Source organism: Populus alba, chromosome 9 (genome assembly GCF_005239225.2).
Source record: "Populus alba chromosome 9, ASM523922v2, whole genome shotgun sequence".
In the NCBI taxonomy this organism is placed as follows: domain Eukaryota; kingdom Viridiplantae; phylum Streptophyta; class Magnoliopsida; order Malpighiales; family Salicaceae; genus Populus; species Populus alba.
Genome location: NC_133292.1, coordinates 9,044,653 through 9,066,673, shown reverse-complemented (window position 1 = coordinate 9,066,673; position 22,021 = coordinate 9,044,653). Strand labels below are relative to the sequence as shown.

General features: G+C 32.6%; 4 protein-coding genes across 4 annotated transcripts; 2 read left to right on the top strand and 2 right to left on the bottom strand.

Annotated features, from left to right (window-relative positions):
- Nucleotides 1–9,376: 9,376 nt before the first annotated feature.
- Nucleotides 9,377–10,537, top strand: LOC118058662 (probable carboxylesterase 12). The gene has a single exon (XM_035071386.2). The coding sequence runs from the start codon at nucleotides 9,422–9,424 to the stop codon at nucleotides 10,400–10,402; it is 981 nt and encodes a 326-aa protein (XP_034927277.1). The 5' UTR covers nucleotides 9,377–9,421; the 3' UTR covers nucleotides 10,403–10,537.
- A 700-nt stretch (nucleotides 10,538–11,237) lies between these two features.
- Nucleotides 11,238–13,014, bottom strand: LOC118058663 (probable carboxylesterase 12). Its single transcript, XM_035071387.2, has 2 exons — nucleotides 11,942–13,014; nucleotides 11,238–11,478 (listed from the first exon to the last, which is right to left on the bottom strand). The coding sequence occupies exon 1, from the start codon at nucleotides 12,904–12,906 to the stop codon at nucleotides 11,965–11,967; it is 942 nt and encodes a 313-aa protein (XP_034927278.1). The 5' UTR covers nucleotides 12,907–13,014; the 3' UTR covers nucleotides 11,238–11,478; nucleotides 11,942–11,964.
- Nucleotides 13,015–16,155: 3,141 nt separating this feature from the next.
- Nucleotides 16,156–18,015, top strand: LOC118058661 (probable carboxylesterase 12). Its single transcript, XM_035071385.2, has one exon. It carries the CDS (start codon nucleotides 16,396–16,398, stop codon nucleotides 17,365–17,367), a length of 972 nt encoding a protein of 323 aa, XP_034927276.1. The 5' UTR covers nucleotides 16,156–16,395; the 3' UTR covers nucleotides 17,368–18,015.
- A 763-nt stretch (nucleotides 18,016–18,778) lies between these two features.
- Nucleotides 18,779–20,340, bottom strand: LOC118058660 (probable carboxylesterase 7). Its single transcript, XM_035071384.2, has one exon. The coding sequence runs from the start codon at nucleotides 20,156–20,158 to the stop codon at nucleotides 19,244–19,246; it is 915 nt and encodes a 304-aa protein (XP_034927275.1). The 5' UTR covers nucleotides 20,159–20,340; the 3' UTR covers nucleotides 18,779–19,243.
- Between the last annotated feature and the right edge of the window lie 1,681 nt (nucleotides 20,341–22,021).

The window sequence follows — 22,021 nt, the reverse complement described above, 5'->3', positions numbered from 1 at the left end:
TGCACCGTCAATTTATGTAAGCAAAATTAAGTTTATTACAAGAGCACCCCCCCTTAACCAATTAATTATAATAATGGACTTTGTGGCACCAATCAGTTACAATATTTTGTTCCGTGCGAACCTTCAAATGAAATAATATCTCTATGATGATGCCTGAGAGAAATAATGTTCGACTCTGACCACAACCAAGCGGAAACTCCGTTCGGGAGTTCTGGCAAAGCATTGGAGGGAGGGAGGGAGGGAGTCTACGAGCTTTTTAGGCGGTTGAAAGTTCTTACGAGGAAAGTTCAGTTATTTCTTAGAATGTTCAGAATTTTATTTTATTTTTATCTTTTCTTGGAAAACAAACGAATTTCATTGCTTAGTCGGCCATCAATGCTAACAGTGGTTCGAATTACATGGCGGTTGTTTATATGTAAAATGTTTTTTCTTATTTTTTCTTATTATTTAAATAATTAATGATATAAAAAATAAAATAATCATAGATTAATAATAATATGTTGTTGTTGATAGTGAGATGGTGGTAAAATTCGAGGATGACAATAATAAAAATTATGGTATGATGATGATAAGATAATAATAGATTAATTTTTATAATAAATAAATTAACTAATAAAATGTTTTATATTAACTAAACTGCTAATAAAATATTTCATGAGAAGCAAACAAAATTATTTTATGCGAATCAAAACGCTCCTTAACAAACACATTTGGGCTACTTGATAATAGCTGAAAACATCAACGGAAAACACTTTCCAGTCAATTTTAGTCTTTCCCACTTTCCAAATGCCAGTAGGAAAGTTGGTCAATGAAAAACATTTTCCCTTAAAAAATTTACAGTAAATGAACGGGTTTCATTGTAGCTCCAAAGACAAAAGCATTGTTCACGTCTCTGTAGCGCTACAGTTGCGTGGAAGATCTACCCATAAACACTAGCCCTTTCCTCTTCTGAGGTTAGGTGCATGGGCCTGAGCTCTTAGACCCAGGGAACTTTTTTTTATTTGAATTAATTATTATTATAATATTTTTTAAAAAAAATATTTTATTATTTCATGTTTTTTAAATGAGATTATACCTTGTAAGCTTATATTTGTGATAAATTTTTTACTAAATTATTTACGTGACTAATATTCAATAAATTATAGAAAAACGTTATCATTAATATTCAATGGAAATTAAATGGTTTTTTTAATTATGATTTTTATATAATTTTCATTAGTTGATTATTCTTTGATTTTTTTATATAGCCACGTAAGAAGTGTAATAAGGATTTTTTTTAAGTTGCTTTTTACCTTATTATGAGTTTTTTGCTTAAAAAAACAAATGCTATTGATAGGGAAAAAAAATTACCATTTCATTTTAAAAAAAATAATAAATAGGGAAATTAGAGTTTTGCCCCTATAAATAAATTTTCTCAATCCTTGATTAAATTTATTGATATTTTTGTGAATATTTATTCTAATCATATTATATTTTTATTAAAAAACAATGTTGTTAATAAAGAAAAAGGCATAAATAAAGAATGAGGGATTTGATTTGGAAAAAGGCAATTTCTTTTCTTAAAAAAAATTTAAATCTTTCAAACCTTTAATCGAGCTTTGAAAATTGTCTCGCAACATGGCGCGGACGTAATCTCTAATTAATCACCCCTGTTGATCCTCACTCCTCTGCAAGGAGAGGCGCTGCCCTTTGTAATTACTTTATGCCACCATCCGTTTGATCTGAAAATTGGAAGCCTCGGACCACGAGGGTGTAATCGCTGTTTGAGGCCTCGATGAAGAATAGGCCCGAGGGGATGCCTTTCATCGTATTCAGAAAATGATAAATTTTGCTTCTTCTCCAAATCTATATAACTGATCTCGAATTCAAGATTCAAGCCAATTTGTTGTTTCATGATTTTTCTTCTTCACATCAATTAAATGTATGACAATTGACAAATGGAGGACTCATGTTAAAGGCATTCCCAATATAAAAATTATATTGCCTTTTAACAGTGGAATAACAAGAGGCCGTAGCGAGAAGCATGAAAAGCTTCAACAAAACAGTGTTTCAGATAATAGTAGGGCCCACATATAAAAAATCGCGGCTGTTATAACCAAAATACTTCAATGCAACTTACACAATAAAACAGGTATAAAAAAACGGACTCGAAGAAATAAATGCCTTCATCTTTTGAAAATATAAATGGGGGGCCGAAAAGAGAATCTTCTCCAAAATCCATACTTCCATTTGCTCAAATCCCAATTGTGAATATTTATAAAAAGTAAAAAAAAAAACAAACAAAAAAAATGGCAACTACAGTACCGTGGCTAACTTGCGAGCGCCTATACTCAAAAATTATTTCTCTTGGATTTCAAGATTGAGACACGAACATATAGTCTGTTTCTTTCTCTGTACTCTGTAACTTGTATTTAGGATACTACAAGAACCACTGAACCAGGCAAACTCGTTCGTTGTTATGGTAAGGGAAATACAGTGACAAGATGCATACGCCAGCAATAATTTGGCGGGGCTGCTGCAACGAAATCATCTAGTGCTTCGAAACGAAAATTTGATTGTTGTAGATTAGTTGAAGACCGTTCTACTTACCACCTCTCCCCGCCTTCTCCCCGCCACACACACACAAACCTTCAAATACATACAGGACCATACGCAGAAGATCATACACGTAATTTCAAAGCTACATAGCAAGCACAAGGTGAATGATGGCTTCTGCTATGATCGGAGACGCCACACAAGTTGGAGAAGCCAGCAAATTAGGTCTAATGGCACTGGCAGAGATTGAAGAGGAAGGAGAAGAGGAGCTCTTTGAAATAGACATTGAGGTTGTTAATAGCATCCCTCCATCCCAGCATAGCTGGGAAAATTACCTGACCGCAACTGGCAGTGCCCTTCTTGCCAGTTGCTTGTTGCCAGTTGCTGATCTTTCCACCGCAGTTCCGATACTATCAAAGTATCAACATCGTGAGATTATAAGCATGTATTATTTACTCCATTGTACTGGTTAGATTTATTGTTTACGACAACATTGTTTCTGGTAAATACTATTAATAGCAACCAAGAATGATTTTTTTTCAATTACAGAAACAAAAGAAAAAAACTGAGAACATCTGTGAGCAGGCATAGCACCATAAATGGCATGCCCGTGAGTGGACGGTTCAAGTTCAAGAGAATATCCATTTAATTTAAAAATTCGAAGGGCACAATAGTTACTTCCTGTGTGATGCACCTTCGCCTCGTACTCTCACTAGCCCAACTTGTATACTTGTCATCTAAGCTTTATAATCTGAAAATAAAGTCATTATAGCCCCAGTCCTCGGTTGATTACGGGAAAGCCCCGGAACACCCAATCCCCGCTCCGTATGATGATTCATGACCTGCCCTCAAGCGGGAAAAGTCTCATTCAAAATAGCAAGCTGATTTCCGCAGGGTGTTCTTGGCGGAGAGATATTGTTGGTGCTAACACAGCACACCCTAGGAAAACTGTTAGAATATCAGATCATCTAAAACAAAAATTTCAGCATAAAACAAGTGTTAGCTGTAAAAGTTCGAATTCTGAGTTTTTGCGTTTTTTAATTTTACTTTTTATGTATTTTTTTAATTGTTTTGATATATTAATGTCAAAATTAAATTTTAAAAAAATAAAAAAATATTATTTTAATATATTTATAAATAAAAAAATAATTTATAAAATAATTTATACCACAGTTTCGAGGAAATGTGCTAAGTTTTAAATTTATTTTTTTAATTTTAGTTAATATTCTAAGTTTTTATTATTATTAGTAGTATTATGAGAATAGGAAGCCTATTGGCAATGAGCTAATCGATTATTGAATCGGGAGAGAAGTACTCAAAAAATCGTAGGTCCTCCAGCGAGTGGGTGTGATCAGTGATGAGTCTTTAAATAATTCCATTACTGGTCCCGGGGGGGCCCAGCGATCTTATCACTGTCGAGGAGAAAGATTTGGTGCAGAACAGGATCTGCTTACACGAAGAGGTTTTGATGACGAATGGGTGAGGTAAGTGATGCAAGTTATTTACACTAAACGGATGTGTGGTAGCTATTGCTTTTTAAATAGTTTTTTACAGAAAAGCATGTCTAATAATGTTTTTTCATTTTTTAAAAATTATTTTTGATATCAGCACATCAAAACGATCCAAAAAGTACAAATCGCACTCAATTTTAGCAAAATACAAAAAAAAAAAAAATTTATCAAAAAACAGGTTGAAACTAGCCCCAAACGGGCTCTAAGGCCATGTTTTTTTCGAAAAGTAGTTTCTGAAAAATTATTTTTAAAATTTTTTTGTGTTTATTTGTCATTAAAAAAGTTGATCAATGGAAAACACTTTTCAGTCAGAGAAAAATTTAACTTAGTTTTCAGGAAAGTATTTTCCTTTTAGCTGTGTTTGTTTTTTGGAAAGTGCTTTCCGGAAAATTACTTTCCAAACTTTCTTGTGTTTGTTTATCAGTAGAAAAATTGGTCAATGAAAAACACTTTCCAATAAAAGAAAATTTGGCTTGGTTTTCAGGAAAGTGTTTTCCTGAAAAATTTGGAGGGAAAACACTTTCCAGAAGTTGTGAAAAATTTAGAAATGTCATTATTTGCTGATTATATCAAATTTGATTCTCAAACTTTTGATTGCTATATATATTTTGTTCTGAATATTTATTTTTCAGTTTCATCTCTTAAAATTTTATTTCTATATTAACTTTGGTCCTTGTTTTTATAATTGATATTTGCTTTTTTCTTATCATATTTTTATTAAAAAATTTTATCTATCAAATTTAATCCTCATTCTTTTGATTGTTACTTATTTTATTTTAAATAATTTATGAAATGTTGATTATTATTATTTTAATTTCTTCATCTTTTATTTTTTTTAATTTTTTTTAGATTTGATCTTATTATTTTGATTATTATTTATTTTATTTGAGATAATCTATGAAATTATATTTTTTTTTCAATTTTATTCTCATCTAACTTTTTAATTTGTAAGATTTGTTCCTTATTATCTTAATAAACTTGAGAAAAATAAAATATTAATAAGTTATTTTTCAGATCATTTTCCATGACATGACCAAACACTGGAAAATATTTTCCAACTCATTTTTTATTACATTACCAAACATCAAAAAATACTTTCTCGAAATTCACTTTTCCCGGAATTCATTTTCTAAAAAGAAACTACTTTCCAACAAACAAACGGAACCTAACATTAACCCTATCCCCACGACAAAAATAATAAATAAGGACTGGTTTGTTCATCCTTTTAGAAAAACATTATCTTTACCGTTGTTCATTGTGTACATTCCTTTATCAGTCCCTCGATTTTATTTTTGTTTTGATTTAGTCATCAAACATCTGTTTCTTTTAATTTGATTCTCTAATGGTTTTTTTCATTATCCTGGATTTTTTCATTCTTTTAGTTTGTTTTCATTTCCAATGGCGTTGGAAAAGGTAGATAGAAACTTTTTTTTAAAAAATATATTTAATTATATTTTTAGTTTCTAAACCAATTAAAATGTGTTTAATGGTTAAAAACAGGTTTATAAGGATTTATGGGATATTTTTTTATTTTTTGGATAAAACAACTTGGATCCTCATTTTCTAATCACCAAAGTCATCTTTGATGATCGAAAAAGAAGACAAACAAACAATGGATCATCCATCAAAAAATTCAAGGTGAATAATATATTTTTCACCATAAAAAAAACCAGCACTCTTGACTCTTGAGCTTCCTTGTATACCATTCACGCATATCTTGTATGCCATGCACGCATATCCAAATTATGCATGTTTGACTCTTCAATTTTTTTATCTTATTATTTTTATTTTCTTTATGCATTTTATATTTACTTATTTAGATCTGTCTTAAGTATATTTATTTAAATGATGTTGAAATAATTGTCTAATATCATTATTTATAGCAATATTAATAATTATTTTATAAATAATTATATATAAACCTAACATGCATAATTTTCTAATATGTTAATTGGTTTCTGGTCTTTGGGTTGGACACGTGTTATAACTGGAGGAGAGATTTATGGGGCAATTGCCATACATAGCTCACAAAAATTCTTCTTCATCTTCCTTGACTAGCAACGAGTTTGACCGTTGAGTTTAATATTTAAATGCAGTGATAAAGTATCATCTAGTTCTGTTTCTCTTCACTCCATATAAAACACGAGTTAGGCGCAAGTGTAGATCAGTGCATTTTATTTTATTTTTACTCTACTTAACTGTACTGTTTTTTATTTATTTATTAATATGAATGTTCGGATTAATTTATATATATCTTAATTAATTTTATAAATTATAAAATTAATGGATATATATACCTATAATAATAAATATATTATCAATTAGTGAACTCAATCTGAAATAAAGGAAAAACAAATACATTCAAACTTCTTTTAATTTCAGACTCTTACCACTTGTTGCAAACGGAGACACCTCTTGATATATGATTGCCTCCTGATGTAACTGACAAAATGGCACCAAAAGCTGTCCTATTATGTTGTTTTCTTTTTTCTTTTTCTTTTTTGTTTAATAATTGGAAGTGTTAAAGGCGAATTAACTGCTGGAACGTTTTTATATATAAAATATATATCATACCATCCCGCTACCAGCCAATTTTGGGGTGGGTGAAGTTTACAAGAACCCTGTGGCCAGGAGCGTGCTCGTGAAAAACAGATCAACTTTTTTCAGACACGGAATTGACAAGGACACACCGACACGGTACCATGTCGGCCAGTACTCGTATCGGAAGCTAGTACTGTTACGTTTGTTGTCACATTAATATCTCCTTGAACCGTTTAAAATTATAGTTTGAAAGTAACGATTTTTTCTAATCAGATTTCCGAATGTTTTTTTTTTTAAAAAAAAAGAAATGACAATTGGTAAGATTATTAGGAAGTTGAAAAGCTATCTAGGAAATAAAATAGCTTTAACATGTGTTTTTTAATATTAATTTTGCTTACAATTGTTATTTTTAATAACAGTTACTCAATCAGTACCACAATACAAGTATTATAAATAATAAGTTACTTGAAATATATTAGAGATCTGATTTTTACATATTTAATACTATTAAAAAAATCTTAATAAGATGATTTTGACTATACACTAAAAACTATGAAATAAAATTATAATTGATCCTAAATTAATTTTAAATAAAATTAATAATCAATTACCATCTCATTTAGTGGTTTTATAATGTGAGAATAAAATTTTATTGTTAGTATCTTTTTTAAACGGTATCAATTATGTTAAAAACAAAACCTCATTGATTATTTTTTCTTCTCTTATTTTTTTATCACACTAAGTTATCTCTTCTCTCTTTTCTAGTCACTGAATTATAAAATTATTTAATTGTAAATTTGTATAATTTTTATAAGTTTAAAGAATTAAATTTACATGTGTTAATTAATTTGAATAAAGCATTAATTTTAAAATAACTATTATTTTCAAATAGAAATTATATACAAACTATTTTATTATCCATATACTTTTAGAACTTGTGTTGGTTTTTTTTTACCAAACTGAGTTACAATTTTAAAAGACACCAAATTTCCCAATACTCGTCACCCATGCATCGAGCACCTTACCTCGAACCATTTTATTATCCATATATTTTTTTTTCAAAAATTTCCCAATGCAAACTATTTTATTATCCATATATTTTTTTTCAAAAATTGTTGTTTTATGTTTTTTACAATACTAGTAATTGTAATATAATTGGTTTTAACAGGCAAAGGTGAAAAGGACAGAATCACGTCCTCGAATAAAGTTTGTTACAGAACTGAAACAATCACATGCGATCATAATGGAAAAGGACACTAAAACTCAGGCCCAGCAGGCAGCTATAAAACGTATCTCACGTTTTAACTTTTAAGGCCTGTTCTTATTTTATTTTAAAAATATTTAAAAAAATTATAATTTTTTATTTTTTATTAATTTCAAATTAATATATTTTTAGTATTTTAAATTATATTAAATATGCTAGTATCAAAAATAAAATTTTAAAAATAAAAAAATCATCATTAACTATTTTATCACGAAAAGTTATTTGAAAAAGCATCTGCAATCATTAGCAAACACACTTTTAAAATCGAGGACCAACGTTCACGTGCTTTTAAAAAGTATTTTTTAAAAAAATTAAATGTTTTTTATTTTATTTTTTTTATTTAAAAATTTTTTTATTAATATTTGTAGATTAATTTGACGTTATAATGTCAAAAATACCTTTCTAAAAATAAAATAAATATTATTTTAATATATTTACAAGTAAAAAATAATCACAATTACAATTTCAAATAAAAAAAATTGATTTTATAAAAAATCTTTATATAACAATTTCCTCTTTAAATAATTACATGACAAACATAAAAAATAAAATTGTATTTTGAAATTCTCACGACTAATATCTACAGTTAATATCGTATCATATTTTTTTAACAGTAACATTATTTATTATACAACAATATTGATATAAGTATAAAATAAAAGAAATACTACAGCTTGGGTTTGTCCGAAGCAAGGTGGATATCCTCATAATACAATAAAAGTATTAAGAAAAATATCATAAAAAGTTTCCTCGTGTCTGGGTTAGAAATTTATGTAACGATTTTTTTTTTTTCTGTTGAAAAAATAATTTTAAAATTTAGCCTGCCATGGCGGATTGACTCGGGAGTCAGCTAATCCTGAACTAAATCGGGCTGGGTTTAAAAAAAATAAAAGAAGTAAAAAACTCAGGTGACTTGGTTGATCTGGTCAAAAACTCGATTACAACTTGTTAACTATTTATTTTTTAACCAAAATGATATTATTTTGATTTATAAAAAAATTAGGGTTGACCAGGATGATTTGATAAACCGATCAAAACCTATAACTCAGTTCTTGGATCGGGTTTAAAAATTCTGTTTGAAACCGTGTAATCAAGTGTGATTAATTTAAACAAAAATTAAATTAATATTTATTTTTAATGATATTGAAATACTTTTAAAAAATAACATAAATCAAAAAATTATGTAAATTATATTATGAGTTCTTATTTAATAATTTAAATTTTTAAATTAAAATAATTATTTTATAAAATATCATTTTTTTTAAAGTGATTCTAGATTCAAATCTTAATATTATTTTTTAATTAATAAAAATTAAACATAGAATAATATACACATGTAAGTTTAAATTTAAAAAAGATTATTTAAAAAATTATATAAATTATAAGATCTCACCTGGTAATTTCGTACGTGTCCTTGATATTATGCTGTCATATGTTAGAGGCTGACAAAAAAAAATTTGCTGCTGAATTAAATATTAATTAATTATTACGAGTTATTTCGATCTATATAAGGGTAGCCAGCCATCGGATTTTTTTGTCAACTATCTCCCTCAATTTCTTGAAGATAACCATGTTCGATATCCTCGATATCATCTCTACTGGCTCAACCGAGCCTGACGTTGCCCATGACTTTTCCCCCGTTATGATCATCTACAAAGATGGCACGGCAAAGAGACTCGTGGGCACTGAAATCGTTCCCCCTTCTCTAGATCCCAAATCAAATGTTCTGTCCAAAGATGTTGTCTATTCACAAGAAGAAAATTTATCTTCTAGACTTTTCCTCCCAAACAACATCAATCCCAACAAAAAGCTCCCTCTTTTACTTTACTTTCACGGCGGAGGCTTTGGCCTCGAGACTCCCTTCTCGCCTACGTACCATGGCTATCTTAACACGGTAGTTGCAGAGTCTCAAATAATCGCCGTCTCGGTTGATTATAGAAGAATCCCAGAACATCCCATCCCCATTCTATATGGCGATTCATGGGCTGCTGTGAAATGGGCTGCATCTCATGTAGATGGGGATGGTCCTGAAGAGTGGCTAAATAGCCATGCTGATTTCAACAAGGTGTTTTTCGCCGGAGATAGTGCTGGTGCTAACATAGCGCATCACATGGCCATGAGGTACGGTGAGGAGAGATTATCCGGTGTTAATCTCACCGGGATTATTCTGGTACATCCTTTCTTCTGGGGCAAAGACCCTATTGCCAACGAGGTTGGTTTAGGCGAGACAATACGACAATTGATGGAGACTATCTGGCGTTGTGCGTGTCCTACAACAAGTGGATGCGATGATCCTTTAATTAATCCGATGAAGGATCCAAGATTGCCTAGCCTGGGGGGCAAGAAGGTGCTTGTTGCTGCTGCCGGGAAAGATGTGCTGAGGGACAGGGGGAGGTTGTATTGTGAGACCTTGAAGAACAATGGATGGGGTGGAAGGGTTGAGTTTATGGAGGCCAAAGAAGAGGCTCATGTTTTCCATTTGCCCAACCCTACCTGCGAAAATGCTGTGGCTATGCTTAGAAAAATTGTTTCTTTCATTCATGAAGAATGACTGGATGCGATTTGTTGCCTCTTATTATTGTTAGATAGCGCCACTCTTCACATCTTTAATTTGAAGAAACCACGGCTAGAATAAAATACCTACCAGTATTTTATTTAATCCAAAATAATATTTACAAATTTAAAAGCGTTTGAATATTAGAAGGTTGGGAACAGTCATGAGCATTTAAAATCATTAACGTTGCCCTTTAAAAATGCCATCTTCAACGACATCCTCGAGGAACCAGATCTTTATGAAATATGAAAGACATTCTGGTCAGCGGAAAAACTCTGGAGATGGCCCTAGATTGCTAGCTAGATAGCAGCGGTGGGGGATATTCCGACCGATGTCATCGGAATGGAGCGGAAGTGACGGTCCTCGTTGAGAATCTGATTCCCACTATCAAAAGAAATGATTGCAGACGAGTACCTCCACGATGCACATCCAATAATTAAGGACGGCACTTTAATATATTCTTCCGCTAATGAAGGTATTCCAAGACGTCGTTTTTCTGTTGGGGTACCTGCTGTGTTTTTATTCAAACTCAATCCACTTTTTTTTTATGTTTATTATATTCTGTAGATACAAAAAATTAACGTGTTTTGAGCATTTAATTAGAAATTTAAAGTAACAAATTTTAAAATGATTCTTTTATTCTTAAAAATATACATATGTAAGAAAGATTTACAAGAAAAGGAGTAGAATATGCCTAAATATCCATGACTTTATTTTTCAAAATACAGGTGACTTAAAATATTTTTATTTTTTTTCTTTATTTTTTATTTTTTAAGATAATTTTAATATATTAATATTAAAAATAATTTTTTAAACAAATATTTTCAATATATTTTTAAATAAAAAATACTTAAGAACATTATAATACAACAGCGCGTAACAATGTACAATGTGGGAATTAAACCCATGGTTACAGAGATAGCAGTACGATACTGACCCGGATCAAGGGATAATTAAACTCAAGTTATATAATACAAAGATGGTCCCCCACCCCAAGCACCCACTCAACACGGCATCTAGCATCCACCTCACAGATAACCGTCCACGTCGCCATCAATGAGAGCTGAATATATCTGCATATAATTGGAAAAGTAAAAAAAATCACATGGATGACCGTCATGGCACCCTATCATGATATTAAATTAGCGACGTACTGGTCAGCAAATATTAAATTAGCTGTGCCTCAAGATTCAATTTTCTCTAATGTGAAGAAGAATGAAAACTTACGACGTCGTACTTATTGTCATTCACACGGGGAAAAAACACGTAGCCATTCATTAACGACTAATAAATATATATAAAAACAATCAAATAAAATCTCTGAAAGCGTAACCAGGTTAGAAATAGATGTATTCTCCAAACTACCATCAAGAATTTAAATAATGAAGATGACACGAGAAATGATTTCATGCGAGCATTTCAGTCCAGTATATGAAGGGTCCACTCAAGATGCAATTGTAGAGAGACTGAGTCTCAATATGCAAAAACAACAAATAGATGATAAAATATGATAGCGTTCGATTAAAAAACAAAAACCTGAGAGAAACTCTCCCCAGATCCTAGGCCCTGTCCTGATTCAGGAAAGAAGAGATTTTTTCAAGCATAAGCCTAGCGTTCTCTCCAGTAGGAGATTGAAGATGGAACACGTGATTCTCTCCTTTGGCCTCCATGATCTCCACTTCTCCGCTCCATCCATTCTCCCTCAGCTTTTCATAGTAGTGCCACCCCCTGTCTCTCAGCAGATCCTTTTCAGCGACAGCAACAAGCACCTTGGAGCACTCCAGCCGAGCCAGGTTTGGATCGACAAGTGGATTAATTAAAAGGTCATCGCACCCACTTGATGTAGGGCATGCCAGACGCCACAGACCTTCAGCAACTGCTCTTTGTGATGATTCCCTGGGCTCATTACCAATAGGATCCTTACCCCAGAAGTATGGATGTGCCAAAACAATCCCAGCAACCTTAACACCAACTAGCTTCTCTTGACCGTGTCTTGTGGCCATCTGGTGTGATATATTAGCACCGGCACTGTCCCCATAAAAAAACACCTTGCTAAAATCAGCATGTGAGTTTAGCCACTCCTCGGGCCCCTCTCCATTAACATGAGATGCAACCCATTTAAGGGCTGTCCATGAATCATCGTATGCTGCAGGAAGAGGATGCTCAGGTGCTCTTCGGTAGTCTACGGAGACTCCTATGACCTTAGCCTCGGCTACTAGGGTATTAAGGTAGTTATGGTAAGTAGAAGAGAAGGCAGTTTCTATCACAAAGGCTCCACCGTGAAAGTAAACTAGGAGGGGCAGTTTTTGGTTCGGATTTGTGTTTTTTGGAAGGTAAAGTCTACAAGATAGATCTAGCGCAGGTGAATAGACGACATCTCTGGACATGACATTGGAATTGGGATCAACAGGAGGGACGATGTCTACTCCCATAAGTCTCTCTATGTGGCCATCTTTGTATAGTCGAACAAAAGGAGAGAAATCTTGAGAAACTTCCGACATGGTTGAGCACTTGAAATTGCGGACAGAGGACTCTGTTATTTCAAAACATATTTGGAAAAGGCTTGAATAAATATGGGGTTTACAATTTGCATATTGGAGGTTCCTTGTAACATTGCGACAAAACGGAAGAAAAATTAATGTTTGAAAATATATTAAAATAAAGAACAGTCACTACAACTTCTTTATCAGTTTATTGTTTATGTGGACCATGAATTTTATTAAGAAAAATATTGTTCTAGTGATAGAATAATTTGCCTCGCTATCCGTGAGATAACCGCAACGGCAATGATATTTATTATTTTTATCGCAATTATAATGAAGATAACAAATAATATTTATTTATTTATTAGATTCAAAATAGAGTTTTTTAAAAAAATTAATAAAATTGCATCTGCACATTATTCTTCAAAGAAATCACATATGCTATCTTTGATTTTGAGTCACATTTATCATATATAATTTTATAAACTACACTATTTTTCTTTTAAATTTTCAACTATGTTATTTCCTCGTCATTTTATTACTACCGTGATACTTTGAAAAAGCTCCCTGTTATTTAACCCCATGCTGTTAGATGCTGCCGACTCGCGATGGTAGGGACATCATAGTCATCTCCACTGGATGGCAATATATAATATAATGAAAATATTTTTATTTTAGGTGAAAGTAGCTGGACGCCAGTTACAGGATGGTGGTGAGTGAAAGTTCTCGATGAGAAACAAAACTGAAGATAATCACTTTATGACGTGGTCATTTGTAATTGCATTAAGAAACGTCGACGGAAGGGGACACACAGGCGGTAAAAAGACAAATGAGTTCTGTAATCAAAACCAAAGTTGTTAGGTATTAAAATTTATGTTCGTTAGTTTGTCCGTTTCAAAACTATTTTTTAAAAAAATTAATTATTTTTTTAATTTTTTATTAACTTTAAATTAATATTTTTTTAATGTTTTTAAATTATTTTTGTGTTAATGTAAAAAATAATTTTTTAAAATAAAAAAATATCATTAACATATATTTTAACACAAAAAATTATTTAAAAAACAACCAACATAGTTAGTTATTCAAGAGTCTTCTCACTCTTTTAACTTTTTTAGTGATCTTTTGCTGGTCAAATTTCAGGGATGGAAATGCTATGAAAATAAAGTTTAGGGGTAATAGCCTAAAAAGCAATAAGGGAAAAGGAAAAAAAATAAAATTTGAGGGGTCAAATAAAAATTTTGTGTGCTTTTTATGGAGAGATGCTCTATTTCTTCCTCTATATTGATATTGATTCTCAGCATCTCAATTTGATTATTACAAGGAAGACAAAATTGTATTCCGTAAAATCAATTGCTAGTTAATGATGATTCATTCAACGAGACATCGACAGAGTGAGAAGAAAGAGCAAAAATATTCGAGCTTGGAAAAACATAAAAACACAAGTTAAAAATATGCAAAATGGTCAACTCAACAAACTCGAAACTTAAAGGACTAAAATGTAAAATAAAAACTTAAAAACACGTGAACAGTGGAATCAAAACCGCGAAACCATTTTTTTTTTGTGTCCAAGGGTGTGTACATCATCATTAACACGATTACATCACATTAATATTAAATGGTATAGTTTAATTGGTCAGATTTTAGGTTTGCTTTCTAGAAGTCACCAGTTCGAGTCTTATAAACCTTGAGGTCACCGGAAACTTACATAATCGTTAACTCGTGAGATTAATCAATGTACACCCAAACTAATTCGGACACCTACATTACTAATAATAATATAAAAAAATTACATCACATCACTTAATTAATTTTGAGGAAGAAACAATTAATTGAAATTTGTGGGAGCGAAAAAAGAAGAAGAAGAAGAAGAAGAAGACCTGGTTCATTTAAAAATAACGTTACTTGTTAAATTATGTAACCTGCACGTCCAATTAAAAAGAAAAAAGAAAAAAGACTTGATCCAATAGACTCTACTATCAAGGAAGGAAGATTAAAGGTACATGACATTGCCTAGCAATTATAGGCAGTATAATTGTGGTCTAAAAACATAAACTAATCAATTTGTCTATATTCTGTTTCACTATCACAAGAAAAAAAAATCCATCACTATTGATTAAAAAATTACTTCATTTTGTTTGTTTTTACATTTAAAAATTAATTTTTAATTTTTTTTTGAGATTTTTTTACTCCAAATTAATTTTTTTATTAATTCTAATCATATTTAATATATTAATATCAGAAATAATAGTTAGATGCCAGGGCCCAAAGCTCCTTCGATATTTTATCACAGAAGTGTCTGAAACATAGATTAGTCTGAGATGTGTCGTGGCATAAAAAAATACAAGTCCATTTTTTTTTTTTCTGGGAGTAAAAGGGGCGAAGCCCAAACTAAGAACTCAGATAGATTTACCATGAAATATGTTAAGCCGCAACCATAACAGCTATATTCTAAAATATTTTTTTATTTCAAAAAACATATTAAAATAAAATTTTTTTTATTTTTTTAAAAAATTATTTCTACAACGTTAAAATAATTTAAAAATATATTACAAATAACTTTTAAACAAAAAAAAATATTCAAAACTCACTCAATCTCCACGACTAGTGGAAGTACACGAGGAATTTCCGTCAATCCTTCTAGAAGGAAATTATTGCATACCAAATGGTTACGAAATCTTAGTCATGTTATAGAATCCAAACGATCCCAAATTAGGCTTTTTTTGAAACATGAAACCCGGAAATTCTAAAGCCACCTCGGGGAAAACAAAGAGGGATTTTTCAAAGGCAATGCTTACATGCGTTATTTCAACGTGCTTGTAGAATTCCTTTCCACAAATCATATATTTTACGTTTAGTCCATCATGCACCATGGATGCTTTTAGGTCCAGATTATACTAAATGTCGGTGCATTGTTTGGCTTGCCTTATACGTCGGCATTAGAAATCGTTGTTAGGACGGCCCTTTCTGAGATGGTAGTCGGCCGTGACTAGTTACAAAAGAAAAGGATTACAATTAAGACAGCTTCATGATAATTCTCAAGATGGAGGGCCCTTCTTTTTTTTCTTTTTTTTTTAATATAAAAAAAAGAATTAATCACATGATAAATCCATGCGATTCTACAATTTAGCATGACCTTAAGTCTCTGTTGGCCACTAAAATTAATTAGTAAAGTAATTACGCGCCAGTCAACTCCCGACGTCGTTCTCCTGGAGTTTTCTTATTTGACAAACGTGGACGTAGAATTATAGCGTTTGATCAGGTTTGGAACTTGGACACTCTCGCTTTAGAATTTCAACCCATCTAGAAGACTTTTATTATGTCATTGCTGTGCTAGCCAAGAATTAATAGCTTGAGGATTTAAAATCAGCAACTTCATTCTTCGATCTTTGTCTCTGACGTCTTTCACGTATCTATATATAAATTAAAGACCCGCCTCCATTCTTTTCTCAGGCTACCACAACTTCATCATTTCTTGTAAAACAGAGGGTAGAGAAAAGAAAAGCCACCATGTTTTCATACAATATGGACGCAGCCAAGGAGGATGTTGCCAAGGATCTGTCTCCCTTTATCATTTTATATAAAGATGGCAGGATAGAGAGGCTCTTTGGCAACGAAATCGTCCCCCCTTCCCAGGATCCCAAATCCAATGTCCTGTCAAAAGATGTCATCTATTCAGAAGAAGCAAGACTATCTTGTAGACTTTACCTCCCAAAAGGAGTGGATCCCAACAAAAAGCTTCCTCTCCTAATTTACGTTCATGGGGGAGGCTTCTACGTTGAAAATGCCTTCTCGCCTACTTACCATAATTACGTTAACCTCTTAGTCGCCGAGGCTAAAGTTATTGCTATCTCTGTTGATTACAGGAGAGTACCAGAACATCCCATCCCTATTCCATATGATGATTCATGGGCTGCCCTAAAATGGGCTGCATCTCATGTCAACGGAGACGGACCTGAAGAGTGGCTAAATAAACATGCTGATTTAAGCAAGGTGTTCTTGGCTGGTGACAGTGCTGGTGGTAACATAGCACACCACGTGGCTATGAGGTTTGGTCAAGAGAAAATAACTGGTGTAAATGTTGCAGGTATTGTTTTAATAAATCCTTTTTTTTGGGGAGAGGAACGGATTGGAAATGAAGTTAATGAATTAGAAAGAGTTTTGAAAGGGATGAGTGCAACATGGCACGTTGCGTGTCCTAAAACAAGTGGATGTGATGACCCTTTAATCAATCCAACTTATGATCCAAACCTGTCTAGTCTGGGGTGCTCCAAGGTGTTTGTTGCTGTTGCCGAGAAAGATTTGCTAAGGGATAGGGGCCTGCTATACTGCGAGACTTTGAAGAAAAGTGGATGGGGTGGAGGGATTGAGATTATGGAGGTCCAAGGAGAGGGGCACGTCTTTCATCTGTTCAAGCCAGCCAGCGACAATGCTGTGGCCATGCTTAAAAAGATTGTCTCTTTCATACATGGCCAAAACTGATCAGTATGCTTGTCTCTTCTCTTGTTTTCTTTCAGTGTTGTATTTGATGTGATATATTGGCCTTTATAGAAAGTAGAAACCTTTTTCCTTTACGTGCACTAATAGAACACGACCCCCAATTCTTAGACTAAATCTTTGTGATATTCTGGGAAGACAATTTTAGATTGTAACCTTCTTCCTTTTTCCTTTTTGATCTGGAATTTTCTTTCTATTTAAACAAGGCACGAGCCCATTATAATTGTTGGATGCAGTCCAGAGTTACAAATCAAGCTCTTAATTCCAAATCCCATATCAGAGGAGTATAAATTATAAAACATGCATAGGAAATCCACTGGGTGTTTTCACACAACTTTTTTGTACCATATAATTAGAATTATTGCTGGTTCCTGTGATACATCGATCTGGGTGTTTTTAATGAGATGCTTAGTCCTGCAGACAAAAAAGGTGGAGCCCCTTTTGATTTCTCTCTTTGTTTGAGGTATAAACAATGGATTGATGAGTGTAAACTTATTGATTTGTGTTTCATGGGTTCTTGTTTTACTTGAAGGGGCCAGGAAGCTAGAGGTTATGGTTTGAAAGAATCGATTGTGCTTTTCGCAATCAATTTTGGCTAATGATGAATTTCGAGTGGCGGTTCCTCTTCCTCAATTCATTCTACGTTTTTTTTATGAAATCTTTAAGTTTCCCAGCTTTGATTAGGATGTTATTTGGATAGCTACTAGTTCTAGTACCTCAGTACTGTGGGTTACATAAAAAATATATAATTGTATTAAAAAATATAAATGTTATTTTTACCATCAAGTTAAAAATACTAAAATAATCTCATTTACCATCAATCATTCACCAATTAGTTTTTTTTTTTTAAAGCAAGAAAGTGAAAACACCGTCCCCGATCCACAGTGCGCAGCCAGCTTTATTGACTTTTTTTTTAAATAGCTAAAATGCCCTTTTTTGCAATACAGTAATTTTATTACAATCACAGTTAACCAAAAACCCATTCACCCAGGCCTCGTCAGTAAAAAACTCACGACCACATCAATTCCACAACCACCCGCCACAGGCTTTCCTCTCTCATTCTCAAAGACAAAATCCAGACCAAACACCGCCAGGAACAATCAGACCCGCCATTCGCCACCCATCACAGCCACCACTCCCCTCACACCTGCAACCACGCAAAAGTCACCGAGTCAATTCACTAAACATAAAACAAAAGGAAATCCATCCTCAAAGTCAAACAAGATCTTAAACCACCCGCATCAAATCTATTATTCAAATTTAAGAATAATTATTTCTTCTCTTTTTATCATTCAACGTTCGTCGTAATGAGCAGACAATCCCCTTGACGCGGCAGGGAATAAGAATTTGATTTAAAGACAACAACCCTTGAAGTGTAATTGATAACAATGAATAATAAAATCTGTAAATAGAGAACTGCTGTATTTATTACTTTCAAGAAAGTAAGAATTACATCAGAACAGGCAGAAACTCACTGCCAAAACATGGGAGTCTCTACCATAAACTGGAATCTCTCCAATAATAATCTCAGAAAAAACCTCTCTACCATAATAGCAATTATTATTAAACATTAATAATAATTGCTATTAAGAAACTAACTGCTGATATGGAATTCTATAACTAATAATTGATATAATCTGATAATTCCACCGTTAACTAGAGGCTTCCTTCTCTGATAGACTTTCACAGTAGTTTGATTGCTGGGATTATCCTTCCCGGACATGCTACGACCTTCATCGGATTCAATTGCAGTGTCACCGTTATTCTTGGATTGATCATGCTGTTCTTGAACAGAAACTCCATCAAACTCCTCTCCATTTGCATCACCCCTACAACCACGGTCAATAGAGTGGAAGGAAGCCTAGCCATGGTTAATAAACGAGGCCAGCTTCTTTAATAAGGCTTCAGCGGTGTCACAATTTGGGTTAAACAAATGAAACACATGGCCCTCTCCTTCTGTCTCCACAATCTCCACCTCTCCACCCCACCCGCTCTTCCTCAATGTCTCATAATAAAACAACCCTCTCTGTCTCAGCACATCCTTCTCAGCCAGACAAATTAGCACCCTGGTGCACCCCAGGCTAGCCATCCTCGAGTCAGCAGCTGGATTATATCTAAAATCATCTAACCCACTTGTAGTTGGGCTCACAAAAATCCACGACTCATCCACGCTATCTTTACTCCCAAAATATGGATGGACTAAACAGAGTCCCGTTAACTTCACTCCATTTAGGTTCTCTATCCCAGCTCGAGCAGCCAAGTCATGCGCAATATTGGCACCTCCACTATCGCCAGCAAGAAAAACTTGGCCAAAATGAGCACAGTCCCTTATCCATTCTTCAGGACCTTCACCATTAGAATGTGACGCCACCCATTTTAGGGCAACCCATGAGTCCTCGTGACATGTTGGGACCAGATACTCAGGGGCCAATCTGTAATCAATAGAAACAGCGACGACACTAGCTGCAGTGACAAGAGAGGTCACGTAATTATGATATGTTGCACAGAATGGCGATCCAACCCTGAACCCTCCACCATGAAAATAGATCAGGAGAGGGAGTTTGTGGCCTGAATTTATGGTGCTCGCAGGGATAAAAATACGTGCTGATACGTCGATTTCGGGAGCGATGAGCACGTCTTTGGTTGATACCCCATCTGTAGAATTGATGGATGACGGAACTTTATCGGTGCCGAAGAACCTTTCTACACGTCCATCTTTGTATACACGAATGTAGGAGCCCCACTGGTGAATTATTTCATTTGAACTTGAATCCATGATTGAGGGAGTGTGTGGAATATATGGAGGAAGAAGTGGTGGATGATCGATAAACGTTGTTGATCTATAAGGAGATTGACGAACTCAGGAGCCAGATATCTTTTTAAACAATCATGACTACCTACCACCATTTTGGCTTCATGTGTTTTTAACAGATATCCACTGTCCTTTTTTTTTTTTTTTTTTTTTGAGGGAGGGGGGGGGGGGGGGGGAGCTAGTTATTTTACAAAAACAAAAAACTAGAAGAACATCCTCTTTTCGTGGTTCATAAACCAGTATTCACATTCACACACAAAAAATATTGTTCATTGTAATTTATTTTTATTATTTTGGGCCTTGTATTTTGTAGCATCTAGAATTTTACCACTAATTGTTTTTTTTTTAAATTATCATTTGAAATTATATTTCCAAGTTTTAATGCGCTGAATATGTTCTGATGCGTTTCATCTCCCTTACCTTGTATGTCATTAAATGTTTCCATATTAAATTAACAATTAATTTTACAAAACAGAGTTTCAACTTGTTTTGTAAAATAAATTAAGAGATTGATAATCAAAATTAATATATATAAAAAAAGATAAGCCTTTTTCCTCGATTCCTCTTATTCAATGATCGATTATCTCTTTGCCATTATCCTTCTATTTCCCAAAAAAAAAAAAAAACAATCCACAAGATTAAATTACTTGATTAAGTTTTAAAAATAATCTTATAATTACTAAAATAACTATATTAAACATGTTATTTAATTCTTTATAATTTTTTTTTTTATTAATATGATATCCCGATTAGTTTGTACATACTTTGACTAATTTTATTGATTTAAAAATTAACAATTATATAAATATTCAGTGGCCCTAAAAGGACTCGAACTTATAATTATCAAAAATAAACTCAAAATTTAACTAATTAACTGCCTCTCGTAATTATAATTATAATTTTTATACTTTAAGTGTGTTTATTGAATAATATATTTTGAAGGGTCTGAAAATTTGCACCTGTAATTATAAGTAAAAGAGGGAGCTTTATGTTAGGATCGATCTGGATTTATTTTTAAGAAATTTTTTTTTTGGGTTAAAATTAGCATTACTGGATTGCTCCTCGCAATCTAATTGCGAAAAAAAACTTTTCATTGTCACTGTGCATCGAGCTTTACTTTGAGCCGTGTATAGTATGTTGTTGATTTTTGACATCGCTATAAAAACGTCGATTTTATGGTCTAAACAGCTCAGATCCACGACAAAGAAGTATCGTGAAAAAGCCCAAAACTTAGTTGTGTAGGGATGGAGAAAGCCCATTCTTAGTGCAACCTCTTTTCTAAAACCTCGGTTCTTCTCGTAGGCCTTTGCTCTCATCAATCAAACTCGGCCCACTAACCAAGTGAGGGTTTTTATTTTTTATTTTTTCCATGTAGTTAAAAAACAGCGATAGATGGATTAAAGAATCACATAAATTTTTTTTTTAGTATTGCTGATTATAATTTAAAATATTTTTTATTTAAAAATATATTAAAATAATATATATATTTTTTATTTTTTTTAAATTAATTTTAAAATCAATATATTAAAACGATTTAAAAATATTAAAAAAATAATTTTTAACAATTTTTTTAAAATAATTTGAGAAAATACATGTTGGATCACGTTCCAAATATGTTTATAATTTCACTGATTTTAAAACAAAAAGGAAGTGAGGTTAATGAATCAGACCTTCAGCCCTTACCTAAATGATTTAAGTATTGAACATGAACTGTAGCTTTAAAAATTCGAAGTAGAGTTACTAGGTGTAGTTGAGTTTATATTTAATGTAGATAAATGATTTAAATCAAGACTCGTGTTTTAGATTAAGTTCCATTTTTATGTAAAA

Excerpts from the sequence above, each read along its gene's own strand:
- LOC118058660 (XM_035071384.2), bottom strand. The coding sequence starts at position 20,158 with ATGGATTCAAGTTCAAATGAAATAATTCACCAGTGGGGCTCCTACATT.
- LOC118058662 (XM_035071386.2), top strand. The coding sequence starts at position 9,422 with ATGTTCGATATCCTCGATATCATCTCTACTGGCTCAACCGAGCCTGAC.
- LOC118058661 (XM_035071385.2), top strand. The coding sequence starts at position 16,396 with ATGTTTTCATACAATATGGACGCAGCCAAGGAGGATGTTGCCAAGGAT.
- LOC118058663 (XM_035071387.2), bottom strand. The coding sequence starts at position 12,906 with ATGTCGGAAGTTTCTCAAGATTTCTCTCCTTTTGTTCGACTATACAAA.